Source organism: Sturnira hondurensis, unplaced genomic scaffold (genome assembly GCF_014824575.4).
Source record: "Sturnira hondurensis isolate 20B ecotype Veracruz unplaced genomic scaffold, ASM1482457v3 Scaffold0022910, whole genome shotgun sequence".
Lineage (NCBI taxonomy): Eukaryota > Metazoa > Chordata > Mammalia > Chiroptera > Phyllostomidae > Sturnira > Sturnira hondurensis.
In genome coordinates, this window is record NW_028095541.1 from 8,623,821 (window position 1) to 8,641,151 (window position 17,331).

A 17,331-nucleotide genomic window follows, 5' to 3' on the forward strand; every position below is an offset into this window, starting at 1 on the left:
GAAGGTAATTGATTCTCTAACCCATCTGGACGCCAAGTGGGAGACATAACTCAAAAAGATTAAAATGGACTACCACCAGACAAGGCCCCGCTGGAGGTGTGAATGCATGTACCCCAAGGAGAAGTGGCACTGAAAATTCTGAACAGGTAGCTGTTCTCAGTCGTTTGCCTCATGGAGTTCCTGAACTTGTGCACTAGGCTTGCTGGGGACTGAGGTTGCTGAACAAAGTGTATGGTCCCTCTTGTCCCACATGCTCATATTTCCAGCCCCAATGTACACTGCAGTCAGAGGAGAAACACATGTGTAGAAGGAAAAAAAAAAACATTCCATTTTTAAAAGCAAACATAAGGCATAAAGATGAAAATTATTTCAAAATGGATGCTTTGTGAATTAGTTCAGAGAAAACCATCAAACATATCAAGCCAACATAGCTACTCCAAGACTTGAACACAGAGTAACTAGGATAACATTCTCTTGTTGCTACCATGTGCTGACAGGTGTTCGTGAAGTACAAAGAAGTCTAAATGGTGGAGGCACCTGTGCCATGTTTCACATACTGGCTCTGCCGCCTTCAACTTAGGTCGGATTACTGAACCTGGCTGGGCCACAGGTTCTTTGTTATGATAGTATCTATATCACTGCATGGTTGTGAGGATTCCAACACACATGGAATGTTAGGTATCATTGATGATGATGTGTTAAAATAATAAGTGCTCAGTACATGAAGTCTTATGATCAGTTCTATGTAAATATTTCACCTAGGGAAACTATAATAGATTTTATCCTTAACTGAAGAGCTTACCTCAGCCAGGTAGGCAACCATGTTCAAGGTGATGTCAGCATATGCTTCATGAAGGTACCGGCAGACCACGCTGACCCAGGTGGTGCAGTCCCTTGTGTAGCTATGTGTTTTATAAAGAGTCATGACATGTGCGAGGTTGGAAAGTTTGGGGTTCTTCTCTTCCAAACAAACCTTACAGGAGAGAAAAATCAATCAGGGGCAAAATGGCCTGAAGAATAGGAAGAAATGTCATCAATTTCACTACTAGCCCTGGCAGTCAGGAAAACAGATTATAGGTGTATATACACATGTATTTCTGGTAGGCTGTGGGAGTACTTATTTCAGTAATTTAGCTAATATAATTTTCACAAATTCTTTATACCTGCTTTTTTCAATAATGGAACCAGAAGAGACAGTGTGCACCAGCCACCCAGAATGTTAATGATGAATGATATCAGTTATTATTTTCAGCTTTTATAAAACTCATTACCAGCCCCAGGCCTGGGACTTCTGACCATTGTGGGCTTCCTGAGGGCCCAGACGCATCTGCCTGAGGTGACCCTACGCCATACCTGAGCAATCCTGTCAGCTACATCCTTACAGAACTGACTGGGGTTCTCAAAGTGCTGAATCAGCTGAGGCAGGAGACACAGGACATTCAGAGGAAATCCTGGATTAGAGAAGATACAATGGAAATGGCTGAACATGGTGCATTTTAGCTGTTAACAGTGGGAAAGCACATTACATATGTCATTCTGAGGTCATGCAAACAGTCTTTTGAAGCAGCTTTAATATGATCTAGCAAAATCCCAGAAAAATATACAACCTCAACATTTTAAAAGGCAGAACAAAATGAATGGAAGCCCCAGTTTGAAACTTTTATCAAAAAGCATAATTTAAGGAAAACCTGTATGAGAAGACATAGGCCAACCAATGTAAGTCTTATTCATGCAATCAGAAAGACTCTAGAATGACAAGGAATGGCTTAGCACCACTGTGATAAACTCTAGCTCCATCAAAAGAATCTTGGGCCACATGACATGGCATTCAACATCTAGTTTGTTGATTTGGCTTAACTTAAAATAATAGGGAACCAAGAAAATTCTCAAGAGAAAAAGAAAGCCTAAGAAAAAGAAAAGGTTTAGGAGTTTGAAAAAAGAGAAACAATGTCCATACAAGAACAATAGAATAAACCATTAGAATCTGCAGTTTGATATGGCGATCATAAAGAAATGACCAATATCTCACATATTACTTTTGTCCCTTTTATGCTGTTGCCTTAAACATACCTCCTAAAATATAAATAATTATGACGTCCATTATATACAATTTTAAAAGTAAAACAAACTAGTCCCAACAAACCATTTGTAAGCAGAATGGCTAAAAGCAGTAAGCCCATGTTTTCTCATTATGCCAAACATGACCCTAAACACCAGAATTGTAAGACTGGAAGTGTGCTGGCTTTACCAATGGCTTGGGATGAGTCCACCATGGATGCTTTGGACACTGGTGTCAGCAAACTGAAAAGCTGCAGAGTGAGGTCCGTGGTGGTGATGGAGGTAAAACCTTTCAGCAGCAGCTGTTGTAACCCTGAGAAGTCTGCCCACTTGAGCTGTGCCTGGAGTTTCTCAAGTTTTTCTCGGTTCTCAGCTTTATCTAGTGGCATGTGAGCCAGCAGTCTGTTCAACAGCCTTAAGGCCATTAGGTACTCAAACTCAAAATCAGATTCCATCAAGGCCACGGTGACCCAAAAGATGGTAGCCAACAGGTTGGTGGGATGATTTATGTGTGATGGGTCTGTAAGGGTGTCCTTCAAGGAAGATGAGCTTCTGGTTTTTGAGGAGAGGCCTTGCTGAGTACACGCCTGAATTCTGTCCAGTGTGGCACTCCGGGGTGGGTCTGAGGATCGGTCGACAACGCCAAACTTCTTGGGCACAGAGAAGCTTCTCTGATGACGGCTCCGTTCTGCAGTGGCTGTGTTGCCACTTGCTGTTCCAGGGTTCACATTTAGTTGTCCTGTGCTTTTTCTGCTTGCTGTGAGTTTAGTGCTAGAGCTTAAATCTGGTGATGAAGAGCTGGGTATAAAAATAAAAAGTTCAGTAGAAAGCCAATGTGTTTCAGTGAGGATCCACTAATGGACAACATGGGAGGGAAATCATTCTTTGGAAATACTAATTTCTATTCATTTTTGACCATACTCTTAAAGAAATAAGTTTTCTTATTCTTAAACTTAAAGGTATAAATAATAAAAATTAACAAATTAAAATCAAATTTAATATCAACAAAACCTAATCCTAATATCCAATTACTGAAAGGTTAAAGATACAAGCAGCTGGCCATAAGTTTATTGATCTTTTTGTTGTTTTTTTTTAATTTGGGTAGGAATAATTATGAAATAAAGTGTATCTGATAGATACAAGTTTTAATATTCTATTATTTCACTGGCAAGAACAGAGATGAAAATATTATCAAGAAAGAAAAGAGTAGCTATTTGTGTCAAAGGGAGTTTTTTGCACTTACTTTACAAAAAATGATTTTGAAGCCTGTTGCAGGCTGAAAAGGTAAAGCTTTTTATCAATATTCTGGTAAATTTTACTCATTTAGATGAATCTGTAGGTTTATGCAGATGAGTATGTATGATGTTAGTAATCACATAAAGCTTACTCATCCATAAAAGATGCTCAACTTAATGATGAGACAAGGCCTACTGTGATACAGGATGGCATTACTGATTCAATTTGAAGCATGCTCAATTATACAAACAGAATATGGAATTATGAATGACCTTAAAAGGGTTATTAAACACTAGCAGGAGAAAAGGAATGAAAAAAATAAGAAAGAGAGATCCTAAGGTAGAAATTCTGCAAGTAAATTCACTTAAAAATAATGTTTAGCTTTAGTTTCTGTTTCAGAGGATAGTATTATATAAAGTTTGAAAAGATACTCAAAGATAAAAAAGAAAATAAAAAATTATAATTTGTGTTATTTAGAGATAACATTTGGTGTCTATCTTCCTAACATTTTAAATTTATGTATGTAATTATTTTTAGGGAGAGAGACATCAACTCAATCTTCTAATTATTTATGCTTTCCTGTTGTTTCTTATATGTGTCCTGACTGGGAACTGAATTTGCAACCTTGGCACATCAGGACAATGCTCCAACCAACTGAGCTACCTGGCCAGGGTTAGCTTCCTGACATTTTAAAATACTTTTATAGTGTGTATATAAGTGTGTGCATCATAACTTTCCTCCCCGGCTTTTTAACTTAAGAAAATATCATACATACCACCTTTTTTCAGGCCTAGACTTCAAAAACTAGATTTCTTCTCTGGACTTTGCCCCAAATCTGGGTATCTCCCAAATATTTAGTACAGTATATTTGACTGAAAATGTCATTAAGCTGATTCTCACCGAGATAATACAGTTAGGAGATCACTGTTCTTCAAGCAGTCAGACAAGTTACCCACAGCAGCTTCCAAAGTCAGGAGTGCTTCCATTACGTAACCCTGAAAAACATGCAGGAACAACATTCTGGACAGCTTGTAACCACTGTTAACTTCCTGGGCATAAATGTAATTAATGTAAACTGTATTCAAATGATGTTAATATCATTGAAAGCTAGATGGTAATTGCTACTTTAATTTACAGAATTTAAAAACAAATTTTAAGGGCCACTGAAGAAATTCAGGTGGCTCAGAAGTTAGCTTTATTTTCTGTTTACAAAATAATAGGATAATATATAAAATTTGAAAAAAAATACTCAGAGACATAATAAAGAAGATGAATCAGTTTCATATGAAATTCAACAGGGAGGGTTAAGGCTGCAGATGACAGGCATGGAGGGCATTTGCAATACAGAGTTGCAGTGTCTGAAGGCAGAAATCAAGAGATGTATGCAAGGCCTGTGCCTCAGTGGCATCTTAAATAGCACTTCCAATGACCAGAAGGAGAAAAATGAGCTGGAGTACATACATATGCAGGCTTCCTGTGACGCACATTTCTGATGGAAAATAAAGGCTTGGCCCGAGCTGGGCATTCCTGGAAGGAAATGCCCCTGGCTTTCAACCTGCCCAGGTGCCCAGTCTCTGAGCTCTACCTACAAGGTCTTGTGGCATCTACTCTCTTCATTATTTCTTCAGCTCTTCCCAATTTTCTGAAGACTGACCCATGCAGAGAAGGGTAATTAGTGCTTTGCACAGGCATGATCCCTTCTCTTGGTGGGGAGATTGTACAACTAGGTTAGAGGCAAAAAGACAAAACAGTATTTTCCTGTCCTCTACCAAAAAAACCCCAACAACAAAACAACAAAGAAGACTCACCCAAGAATGTTCAGTTGTTAGCTTGAATAAGACAGACAATATATGTGGAGATTCTAGAACGAAATTTCTGGGGATGACTTTTGTAAATATAAAAGTCAACCTCTAAAATTTTTTAAAGAACTGTACGTATCCAAAAGGCCAGAATACTTGGCAAGAGAGACAAGGGTCTGAGAAAGTTGTTAATTCCTTCTCTCTAAAGTGAGAGAAAAAGGATGTGTTTGGTGGTCTTTCCTTTCCTACCTGAATCTCATCGCCATGTTCCCCAATCACTTCCACCAATCTTGAGAGAAGGTCAGACAAGGCATGTGCTGACAGAGGTTGTTTGATGGCCCGGAATATCTGGAAGGACCGACAGGCATAGTGCCTTGAAGAGCTTGCCAGGGCTGTCTGCAGTGCGACCTCACTCAAGTGCTGCTCCAGACGGAAGCCTACGGCAGCAAGAGGCCAGAGAGCAGGTCATCTGCCACTCTGCAAAGGCTGGGGCAACATTTATCTGAACGTTTGAAGCAGGTTCACCGCACAGGGCTATCTCCTAGCAGTACTTATGTAAAAATTAACAATAAAAAAAACCCAAACACACAAATTTTAATATATCTTAAGGAACACAGTGTAGTAGAAATATTCAGAAGTGTTGGAGAAAGGTGGTCCTGGTTTTGAACTAGAAGTTTTCAGACTCTGAGAAACTTATTCTCTATGCACCTGTTTCCTTACCTTTAATTTGCGAATACCAGCATCCATTTCACAGAATTTTTGTGAATATTCAATAACTTTAAAGTGCTAAGTAAAGTGCTTAGACACATATGTGCTTACAAGTATATTCCTATTTACCACCCTTTTAGCTCACCACAATATTTTTCTGTGATACTTTTTAAATGGGATAGTCTTACTCCTTTTATTTTTTTTATAAGACAACTTGTTAAAAACAAATGTTCTGAGCACTTCTGTATGTAGAAGAAGTAAATCTAGTCAATTCTAAACACAACCAAGGCCTGGACCCAAGTCTCTGCTCCTCAGAATGGCTTATAAATGTACGGATATGAAAATGTAGACACTGCAGAGAAGGCAGCTGTAGATTAACCTTCACCAGAATAAATATGTGTTCTCCCAATAACATGGAAGGAATCTCAGTCATCAGAAAAGCATCTGACCAGAGGGTAATACTAATGCGAGGAAAAGCCCATAACCGAAGTCTGGGCTATCACGCTTTACACTTGCTGTGCCTCTGCAGGGAGAAAACCAGGCTACAAGAGTCAGAGGACACGGTGTAAACAGTGATTTTTGATGGTCTCTTTGACCTGGAGGGCTCTGCGGCACATCTGGTGGTGATGTGAAGGTGGATCAGGGGGAATAATTCAGTGTTATTCTTTAGTTGCACTTGGCTGCTTGACCTTAGGGACATGTTGACGGTATGAAAATGTTTCTGAAGAGTGAATGAAGGGTCCTGGGAAATGGACTCAGGCAAATCCAGGGTGCTAAATGCAGGATAAAACTCACACAGGCACATCACAACTTGTGAACAGGTCACGTTTCAAAATTGTTCAATATGTTTTTAAAAACATGTTTTCATACTTAAACATTTTATACGTAGGGTTAGGTCCCCTGGCAGTGAACAAATCTTTATTTATACCATTATGTGCTGAAGAGTAGGACTCTACTAGGAGGACTGCAGACTCCACCTCATATGACAGTGGCCCTTAAGAAAAGCTGTTTAATGTGTGGCATCTCCCCTGCTACACAGCGAACCTATGTCTCCTAGGCTTCCTTGCACTTCAGTGGGACCTTGTGCCTGAATTCTGCCAGTGGGATATGGGAAGAAACATTGGATACCACAAAGGCCTGGTGAGTGAGTTCCTCCAAGTAATGCTCCCCCAGCTCATTCTCTTCCTGCTGCCCAGACGCAGAGGGTCCAGCAGGGACCTCTGAGCCAGGCGAAGGCAGAGCTACAGGACTGCAGGGTCTCTAAGCACCAGATGGGAAGTTGCCTGCTCAGCCTCCACACAGCTGTTGTTTGACCCAGAAATAACTGACTGCATTGCGTGTTTGAGCTCTGGGAGTTACTTGTTTCAGCAGCTATGTTACCCTAACTAGTACAGGTGTTTCCAGGAATACATTGTATTGTGCTGTAGTGGAAACAGGCAGAAAGCAACAATGAAAAAATGATACTGTAGTGGGTAAAAATATCTTGGGTAATGTATGAAAAGATACCCATACCTGCTGAGAATACAGTGTAAGCCATTCATATGTTTTTCACCTTTTTATTAACTTCATACAATTAAGAGTTTTAGGCAACTAGATAGTTCACACACAACAGTAAATTTCTTCCTTTGGACTATGTACAACTTTAAGTGACTTTTAAGTGGGGGGAGTCCTTTCATTAAATGACTGAGAAGAGGTCTCCACATTTCAAAGAAATTCCAAAGGGGAAATGCAAGACTAGAAGTCTAGACCATGCTATTTCTGGAACGACTTCCCTGTTTCTGTGTATTTTTTGTTTCTTAAGTAAGTATCCTCTGATAACACAAAGAGATGTGACTAATCTGGAATGTTTCAAATTGTGACAGGTGCTAACTATCAGAGCAGCTGGGGAGCCAGTGAGCCATAGTGAATGTATGTCCAGCCAGGTGTGTGGCAAAGGTAAGAACAGTCGTTGCATTGGGTTGAAAAGCCACATTTAAATTTCACCACACATGAGCTCAAGCCAAGTGGAATACAAATGCAATTTAGCTAATGGCTTCAATACTATAATGCTCTTATTGTCTAACTTAGAATCACACTGGGTTAATAAAACTCAATGGTCATTGGCACAGGAAATGTTAACTATTTTTAAAGTCAAAACTATCATAAAATTTTGTTTTTGTAAACCAGTTTGCAAGGCTGACAATTTCTCACAGTTGCATCTATACTCAATTAATTAATAAGATTTATTTCTCATAGCCCTCTGTGGATAAAATTATTATAGGCATAGTTTAATTCTAGTGAGGTAATGATGTGAAGAGAATGGTGACTTTGGGGATATTATTAGATAGAATATAATGCCAGTATACATGACATTATCAGTTAGGCACAGCTGAAACAAATTTCAAAACCCCTATGAACATTCTTCTGCTATTGATGCCAAATTCAGAACTTTATATGACATATATCATACATATCCCATATCATATGCATATAGTATGGTATATGAGGTGGGCAAAAGTAGGTTTACAGTTGTGAGCACATGAAACACACAATTTATTCTTAAATTATTATTCGTTCTTTTATTATATATTTTTCTTTTTTCATAACTTTTTTTAGATTTTATTCATTTTTAAAGAGAGGGGAAGGGAGGAAGAGAGAGATGAATGAAACACTGATGTGTGAGAGATACACTGATCGAATTGCTCCCCCCTGGGGACCTGGCCTGCAACCCAGGCATGTGCCCTGACTGGGAACAGAATCAGTGACCTTTTGGTTTGGAGGCTGGCACCCAACCCATTGAGCCACACCAGTCTGGGCTAATCGTCCATATGTACAACTATAAACCTACTTTTGCCCATCCCTATATATAGTATAAAGTCTGATATATACTATGTGACATTTAGTGTAGTTATATAGTGTAGCCATGTGGGGAAGAATGAGGTAGATTATAGCAAAATGCTGAAAGTAGAAGAAATTTGGGGAAACAGGATGAAGTACCTGATTTAGAATCTTTAAATACAGACAAAACATGACGTAGAAAATTCGTGAGTTGTTCAGCACTCTTTGAATTTTGATTTTTGGGTGTGATGTCTTCATGGCACCAAAGTGGACCAAATGCCCTGAAACAAAACACACACAATGTCAAAAATAGAACTATCATTTTGCATTTTTTTTTCAATTTCAGGATCATTGTATTTATTAATACTTCTGCTTACCCTTTGCTAGCAGGAATTTTTTTTAATATAGTTTATTGATTATACCATTACAGTTGTTCTATTCCCCCCTTCATTCCCCTCCACCCGCACACTCCCTCCCCCACCCTTCTCCCCTCTTAGTTTATAACCACGTGTCTCAACTTCTTTAGATTCTATATTTCCCCCGCTATTCTCGCCCTCCCCCCTATCTATTTTCTACCTACCATCTATGCTATTTTCTGTGCCTTCTCCCCCCTTCTCCTCCTCCCACCCCCCTGTTTATAACCCTCCATGTGTTCTTCATTTCTATGGTTCCACTCCTGATCTAGCTGTCCTCTTGGTTTGCTTTTGTTTTAGGTGTGGTTGTTAATAACTGTGTGTTTGCTGTCCTTTCACTGTTGATATTTTTCATCATCTCTTTCTTATATAAGTCCCTTTAGCATTTCATATAATAAGGGCCTGGTGGTGATGAACTCCTTGAACTTGACCTTATCTGAGAAGCACTTTATCTGTCCTTCCATTCTAAATGAAAGTTTTGCTGGATAAAGCAATCTTGGCTGTAGGTCTTTGGATTTCATGACTTGGAATACTTCTTTCCAGCCCCTTCTTGCCTGTAAGGTCTCTTTTGAGAAATCCGCTGACAGTCTGATGGGTACTCCTTTGTAGGTGACTGTCCCCTTATCCCTTGCTGCTTCTAGGATTCTCTCCTTCATTTTAGTCTTGGCTAATGTAATTATGATGTGCCTTGGTGTGTTCCTTCTTGGGTCCAACTTCTTTGGGACTCTCTGAGCTTCCTGGATTTCCTGGAAGTCTATTTCCTTTGCCAGACTGGGGAAGTTCTCCTTTATTATTTGTTCAAATAAGTTTTCCACTCGTGGCTGTTTCTTTCCCCCTTCTGGTACCCCTATAATCCGGATGTTGGAACGTTTAAAGATGTCCTGGAGGTTCCTAAGCCTCTCCTCATTTTTTTGAATTCTCATTTCTTCATTCCTTTCTGGTTGGATGTTTCGTTCTTCCTTCTGGTCCATTCCATTGATTTGAGTCCCATTTTCCTTTCCATCGCTATTGGTTTCCTGGACATCTCCCTTCATTTCAATTAGTTTAGCCTTCATATGTTCCTCTAATTTATGACTGTACTCTACCAATTCTGTGAGCATCCTGATAAATAGTGTCTTAAATTGGGCTTCTGAGAGGCTGGCAATCTGTTGGTCGCTTAGAGTTATTGGCTCTGGGACTTTGAGTTCTTGCACCATCTTTTGGACTGTTCGTGCCTGTTAAGTAGTAGGAATGGAGGAGCCCTAGGTTTTCACCAGAGCAGGGCAACTCAGTCTCTGGGTTGTGACGTTGTATGTGGGGGCGGGGTCAAAGAGGGACAATGGCTTCCCTCCGGCGCCTGCTGCTGCGACCCCCACCAGCACCGCAGCCACCACTGTCACCAGGGCCACGCACCTCGCTCCACTGCACGCCAGTGTGCCACCGCTGTCAGCCCTCCACCACTGGGTTCGCCCCCTGGGGCCTGCGTGGTCCATCTCACTGCGCGCGAATGTGCGACCTTGGTCAGTCTGCCCCGCACCCCGACTAGGTCCGGGCTGCCTGTGCTCCTAGGTCTGTCCTTCCCGACCCTGCTCCGCTGCTGGCTCTGCCTCTCTTACCATCCCCGTTGAACGGTTCGTAGCTGTCGGACTTCCGTATAATTCGGTTTTCTGGTCTCTGGGTGTGTCTTAGTTCTCCAAAATTTTTGTTGTATCCAAACTTGGTTGTGGGAGAAGGCACAGTGTTTCCACCTATGCCTCCATCTTGGCGGAAGTCTCATTTTGCATTTTGAAAACCATTGGTAACCACTCTGCCTGGTTTCAGGAGTTGTAAATGGCCAAGGCTGAGTGAGCGACCTCCGGACTGTGAGCCACTAAGGAGACAAAGCTTGTCTCTTACAGCAGTGCTGCTTCTGCTTTATCCCCTGCCCCCAATGCTTGGTCGGTTAGTCAGAGACGGGTAAGACCCCTCAGAGGGGGGTTGACCTAAGCCAGACACGATCACTTGAGAGGCCACCAAGGAAGGACTTGGGGGCTGCAACAAAGAGGGAGTGAGGGACCCTCGTCCCACAGCTATTCTGACATAGCCTGAGTCCCCATTTCCATCTGGGAGAAGCAATTCCTGGCTCTAATCCCCTTAAGCCTAAAAACCTATAATGGGGGAGGCTATGCATCCCCTTGCTGGCAAGAGTGGGTTCTGGGGTGATTGGGCATAAGAAAGAATTCTAAAGTCCTGTGAAGCCTGCTTTGCTAAGAGTACTTTCATTCATATGATAAGGGCCCAAGCAGGAAATGAGTATGTCTCCCAAAGTTTTTGCAGCCCCCTTACCTGACAGACACTGACTCAGACTAAGCCCTCAGATTTCTTCGAAATGTTATCTATTGTTATCCTTGCCTCCTGACATTGATTGATGAGCTTTACCTGTATTCCTGTGTACTACAACCCAATAAAAGCCATTGAGGAAGGGGCTGTGGGTCCTTCTCCTCTGAGAGATTGACCACCTCTCCTCCCAAGCAGGTCATGTCTTGGTAGTTTCACTTTCATCCGTGGTGGACTGGGGGACTTTGCAGGCAAAGTTGCCCCCACAGAAAACCACCTATGCAGTTTTTAACTCCAACTTATATATATATATATATTTGAAATGTCACTAATTTGGGGTGAATTTCAGTTTTTAACTCCAACTTTTATATATATATATATATTTAAAATGTCACTAATTTGGGGTGAATTTCAGTTTTATAAAGCTTAAGAGCATAATCAAAACTGATCTAGCTAATTTTGGGGAGATATATTTCTTATGTTTTACTCACAAAACCAAAACCTCACAATAATTTAATCAGAAAATGAAAACCATTCACTAGAACAGTTGTCACATAATAGATGTTCCATAAGTGTTTGTTAAATAAAACAATGTAAAGGTGTAAATAAAAGATAGATTTACACACAGACACAATTTGCACATGTCAGCATTTGGGGAGATAATGTTTTTATTAGGTCACATCATCAGGTCACCCAAATACTGTGGAACCAAATTGAAAATACAGCCTCTGTTGTCTACTTGTTTTTCAAATGATTATAAGATGGAAGGAGATGTGAGAACTCCCAAATGATGGCATTGAAAATGGTGAGTGCTGACAATAGAGCATTCGGGTGTCTGAAGTGCCTTCCTGTGTGTGGGTACCATCAACCCCTTCCTAAGTTTCCTGAACACTGAATCTCGCATGGAGCTGATAGTTAAACGGAATACCCTGAATCATTAACTGATGAAAGAAATGCTTTCTTTTTCATTAGTTGATACATTAGTTGAAGAAAGAGAAATAATGTGAGGTATCAGATAACACGAACTAAGACTGGATTCCTGGTACAACAGCACATCCAGGTCACAGGTGAGGACGCTTTTATACAAATACTGGACCATGGAGCAGTAGAAATTCTGAAGCTAAATTGTGCATTAGGAGTACAGAAGACCTAAAAAATTAGATCGCTCTCACTTTTTCTGGATTTTGATTTATTATTCTTTTGGTTCCTTCCCTGATACACTTCCTACTGTTTCCAGTTCCTGACATTCATTTACAAACGACTGTTTGGACTGGATGAGCAGACCATGGTTCCCTATGCAGCTGCACCTGGGTCGACTGTAGCTGATATCTTTGGCTTCCAGAGAAAGGTTATTTGCTAAGTCTCAGAAATCCCAGGTCCTGACAGTTCTAATAGATGAATAAAGTCATGCTCATCCAGGGGTGTGACCATTAGCTGCCATCATCAACCTCATTGTCCTTATATGAGGGGGGACCCCCCAAAATCCCAGAATTATCTTCTGAAGAGTAGGCCCCTGATAGTACATTCAGGCTTCCCTGGCTAGGTGGGTGTTCTAGGAACACCTGTACAGTATACCAGCTGGCACAGTTATGAGAGGCTGCATTCAGCTTCAGTGAAGTTTTTTGAAGACTCTTTCAGTGTGTTTGTGCATTCATGATGGGTGATTTACGAACACACCTGCCCATACTGTGCTGAGTGTTCAGCAGTTTTTGATAAAAAATGACATGACTCCTATGCATCCAATCTCATCCCAAGCAACTTTTTTTGTGTCCCCAGATGAAAAAAGTCCTCAAAGGGAAATATTTTGCTGATGTGGATGAGGTGAACCCCCCAAAAATGGCTGAAGCACTAAAAGGCATCAAAATTTATGTGTTCAAAACTGATTTGAGCAGTGGAAAAGAGGTCTTGATAGGTGTATCACATCAAATGGAGAATACTTTGATGGTGACTAAAGTTTAAATGTGTAAGAATAAATACACAATTAAAAAAATAAATTTTGGGTTTTTTGGGTCCCCCCTTGTACACAGCTCCCCTTTGCCATCACTCATGACATCAGTGAGATCTTGACAAGTTCTGCCAGTGTCTGCTTTATACACAGGGCCTAGCAGATGCAATTTAGAAGAGAAAACAGGACTTTGCTAGAACTCTAGGCTCACTTTTCCATCTGTGTGGTTTTTTAAAAATGGCATTTTCTTAAAACTGACCTGAAAACAGTAGCTTGTCTGTTTGCCATCATTACCTGGTCGTCAGAAACTCAATGAGTTTGTTGGCCTTCTCATCTGTTTCGGCAGCTGTGTCCACATCTTCTACCTCTTGGGTCATCTGTGGAAGGTTCCCGCTGCTGCCTCCCAGACTGATGCTGGAGGAGGTGGAACTGGAGCTCAGTCCTGAGTCTGGCACCGGTGATGACTGGTCCTCCCTCAGGAAGTCAAAACCACCTGGTTGAGAAGAGGTCAGTGGAAGTATGCTGGTCAGGGCATGTATTGAGATCAGGGGGTGAGTATACAGAAATGTGCGGGTATCTCAACTTCTTGGAGAAAACATTTGATTTTGGCTATGTTTATGATTAAAAGAAACTCATATTCTACCCTTGCTTATGGAATAGTTGCACTGCTACACAGATCAGAGTGGATTTGGCAATAGGAGTATAATGGCATTATGCATTGTCAAATAAGTTTCTACTATGGGGTTTTAATTGAGATTTACTGCTAAAGAAGTGGTGTGTGTATGAATGTTCCACTATACATCTGGACCTAACTGCTGTTAATAAATTATGCCTGGATATTAGACTACTTAGACACGAGAAATGACAGCATTTTTGAGGCTACCAGTCATTTAAGGATGATAACTTATACATCTTGTTTTTGAGTTAATGTGTCCAGAATCACAAATATTTTTTGTATATTAATTATTTTAACAAAGTGTGTATCATGTTAGTCAAAGACATATGGTATAAAAAATATTTTGATATTTTTCCACTTTGTATGTGGTTCACATTCTACATTTCTAGATGTGTTGTGGGTTTGAAAATGTATACACAATTTCCCTGTACTTAAAAGTCATAATAAGCACACAGTTCTGGTGCATGTGACAGATTGTGAATTAGGAGTGAGGAGCCCTAGGTCAGAATATCATCTCTTCTATTTATTGTATAATCTCAGGAAGTTTATATGACTTCTCTTACCTCAGTGTTACATTATGGTAAGAGAAAGACATTTTCTACCATAGGTTCTTAGTGTGGATTTGAAATCAACAATAGTTGAAACAAGGCGTTCAGTAATATCACACAAATGTTTATGAAGAGGAGACTCTCCCCAAATCTTTTGTGCACCTACCTATTTCAAGCATGCTACAGATTCAGTTATTCAAGTTATTCATTGTTTGTCTTGCCTATGGATACTGTGTTTTGTTTTGTAAATCTCCATTGTAAACCCATTGATGCTACATCCCTGGGATAGTGAAGAAAAAGTGATGTACTCAGAGATACACAACTTAACAGACATTATAATTTCCTCAGCCTAAAGGAGTGTGCTTAACAGAAAACATCTTTATTCTGAGGAGTTAGAACTGCCAAAACACTTCAGAGTCTTTAAGCATCTATAGAAAATAGAGTTTTTTGTCTCTGAAATGTATTGATAGATTATTTTCAATTAAGTGTAGTGTGGTTCAATATAAATACCCGGTAATAAAACATAAGAATAATACAGAAAAAATATTTGAAAGTATTCAATAATGAAGAGGTCAGTGGTTTTTCCACCTTAGAGTTAATGGCTTCATATTTGTTTTCCAAAGACTTATATTAACATCTCTCAGAGGACAAGGCAGTGCTGAGTACCAGTGATGAATAAAAAGTACAATTTCAAGGTTATGAAGACAGTACATTGTAACGTGAAGCACCATACCATATCCAATGCCAATGTAATATACAAAATAATTAGGTTAAAAGGTAGCCACAGAACTCTGTTATTTCATCTTCATTTTAAGATATTTAAAGTGCTCTGATTCTAAGTGAGAACCATTGGTCAACCCTTTTGGGAAAGTTTTCATGAACAGCTGAATAGAATGGAGTAATTTCTTCGACTCAGCTAATGCTTTCTGTTCTCACTTCTAAGAAAAAAATGTTTGGTTTCACACCAGCAGTGGGTTTTAATAAACTTCCACTCATTAGGGCCTTCCAGAAAAGTCAGTCATTTGATAAAAATAAAAAAAAATCCTTCAGAGAAACCAGAAGGAACACAAGTGAAATATTTGGCACCTTGGCAATGGTGCGCTCTCAAGGCACTGGGTCGGCCGCTGCTCCCTGCCTTCTCATCCTTCGGGGCTCCAGACTGACGCTCTTGTTCAATGGACATTTTAACTTTCAATGTATTGATATAAACATATTTAGTGAGGGCAGAAACATAAGAAGAAAACTATATTTGAGAATACTTGATAATGAAGAAGCATGTCTTGATACTTGATTTGGAGAAGCATGTCAACATCTAGTGAAATGGTGCCTCTTTATCGAGCTGCTGTTTTATTAGCTGCACAACTGGGGGAAGAGCCTTAGAGAAGGTAACTTAGGCTCCACTGACACCTTTGGTAAACTCTGAATATGTGACTGTCTCAGGCCTTTCTCAGCCACACCTGGTTCTGTTACCTGTGTAGAGATACTCAGGCTGATAAGCTGGCTGAACTGTTAGAGTCTTGGTTTCCCCCATCTCTCGAGTCTGCAGCAGCACAGAGGCAATGGAGTGGAAATTGCTGTTGCTGGAGAGTGTAATCAGGAGGTGAAGAAGCAAATTTTTGCTGTGTTCAAAGACTTCAGGCCGGTAATGGTCTAAACCTGGAACAAAATATAGAATCTCTTAGTATAAACAAATTTTAAGTCTGTTTAGATTCTAGGGATAGTAAAGATTCCAAGACACCTAGGGGGAAGAACATCTTAAAAGAATGTCTAGTCCTTTGTTATTGTGTATGTTATCAACATAAAGAATTTGGTCTTAGGGAAAATAAAACGTTTTATTCCTTAAATCAAATGTTCTCATAAAATGCTGAGAGATGACCTTCCCTTGACCTGCTGACACAGTTAGCATTCCTCCTTCTTGGGGGTCTCTTCCTTGGATCTCCCTGCCTGTTACTGAGGAATTCTAATTCCATTCATCTCTCCATAAATGAACTCCTTGGCTGGTTGGTCCTCTTCCCATTTTTGCTCTACAACTTGGGTGTGTTAAAGGCTGTAGTGCACTGTGCTCTAGATTCTTTCTCTCTATGCATCAAACGTGTCTGAGGGCTTTAAATTGATCACGTCCAGCCAAGGACCTTCAAAAAAGCCCAATTTGAGTTGGACATCTTCATAGGTATAACATGAGTGAAATGCCGCTCTATTTATATTATAGTCATAGGACAATTTCAAACATGCCTCAAATTTTAGAGCTGATGTCACAATAAGGCAGTGAAACATGGAAGAGGCTAAGTATTTTGAAACAAGGACCACAGATTTTGATATACAAGGAAAGCTCCCTGAATTACCTCCACAGAGTTTGGACCTATTGGCTAGAATGCCTCTTGGATCCAGTCTTACCTAAGAAGACAGCATGAAGTAACAATGGCAGGTGAAGAGCCCAGTCTTCTCTTACACTGTGATCCACCACCATCTCAGTCATAAAAATCACAGCAATATTGCACCTAATCAATGAAATGACAAAGCTAATACAACTTCTACAGACGATGGAAATACATGTATGTACAGATCATTAAGTCACAATTAAATACAACACCTTCCTGAAGAACTATGTAAGACCCCCCTTCCAGGGAGTGGAGTTTAACTTCTGATGTTGCACAGAGCTCCACAAGAACCAGTGTCAGTTGAGCTAATCACATAAAAGAGAGTCTACTTGTCACTAGGTAATAAGGGCTGAGGGATGAAGAGAAACAGAAGGCAAGGCTCCTCTCTTCCAGTTGTTTACAACCTAAAATGCATAACAGAATGAAGACCTATATCAAGTTGACATCAAAGAAAAATT

At 40.2% G+C, this 17,331-nt stretch overlaps 1 protein-coding gene across 4 annotated transcripts in view; it reads right to left on the minus strand.

The window, feature by feature from the left end:
* FRY (FRY microtubule binding protein) overlaps positions 1 to 17,331 on the minus strand; it is a 449,099-nt gene that overhangs the window by 114,904 nt on the left and 316,864 nt on the right. For all 4 annotated transcript variants that reach the window (XM_037037290.1, XM_037037291.1, XM_037037293.1 and 1 more), the window contains exons 38-46: positions 16,890 to 16,993; positions 15,966 to 16,151; positions 13,566 to 13,764; positions 8,778 to 8,899; positions 5,343 to 5,530; positions 4,195 to 4,289; positions 2,249 to 2,856; positions 1,354 to 1,451; positions 803 to 973 (exon numbers count right to left, since the gene is read on the minus strand). In XM_037037290.1, coding sequence (XP_036893185.1) covers positions 803 to 973; positions 1,354 to 1,451; positions 2,249 to 2,856; positions 4,195 to 4,289; positions 5,343 to 5,530; positions 8,778 to 8,899; positions 13,566 to 13,764; positions 15,966 to 16,151; positions 16,890 to 16,993 — 1,771 coding nt within the window. The remainder of the gene's footprint in view (positions 1 to 802; positions 974 to 1,353; positions 1,452 to 2,248; positions 2,857 to 4,194; positions 4,290 to 5,342; positions 5,531 to 8,777; positions 8,900 to 13,565; positions 13,765 to 15,965; positions 16,152 to 16,889; positions 16,994 to 17,331) is intronic.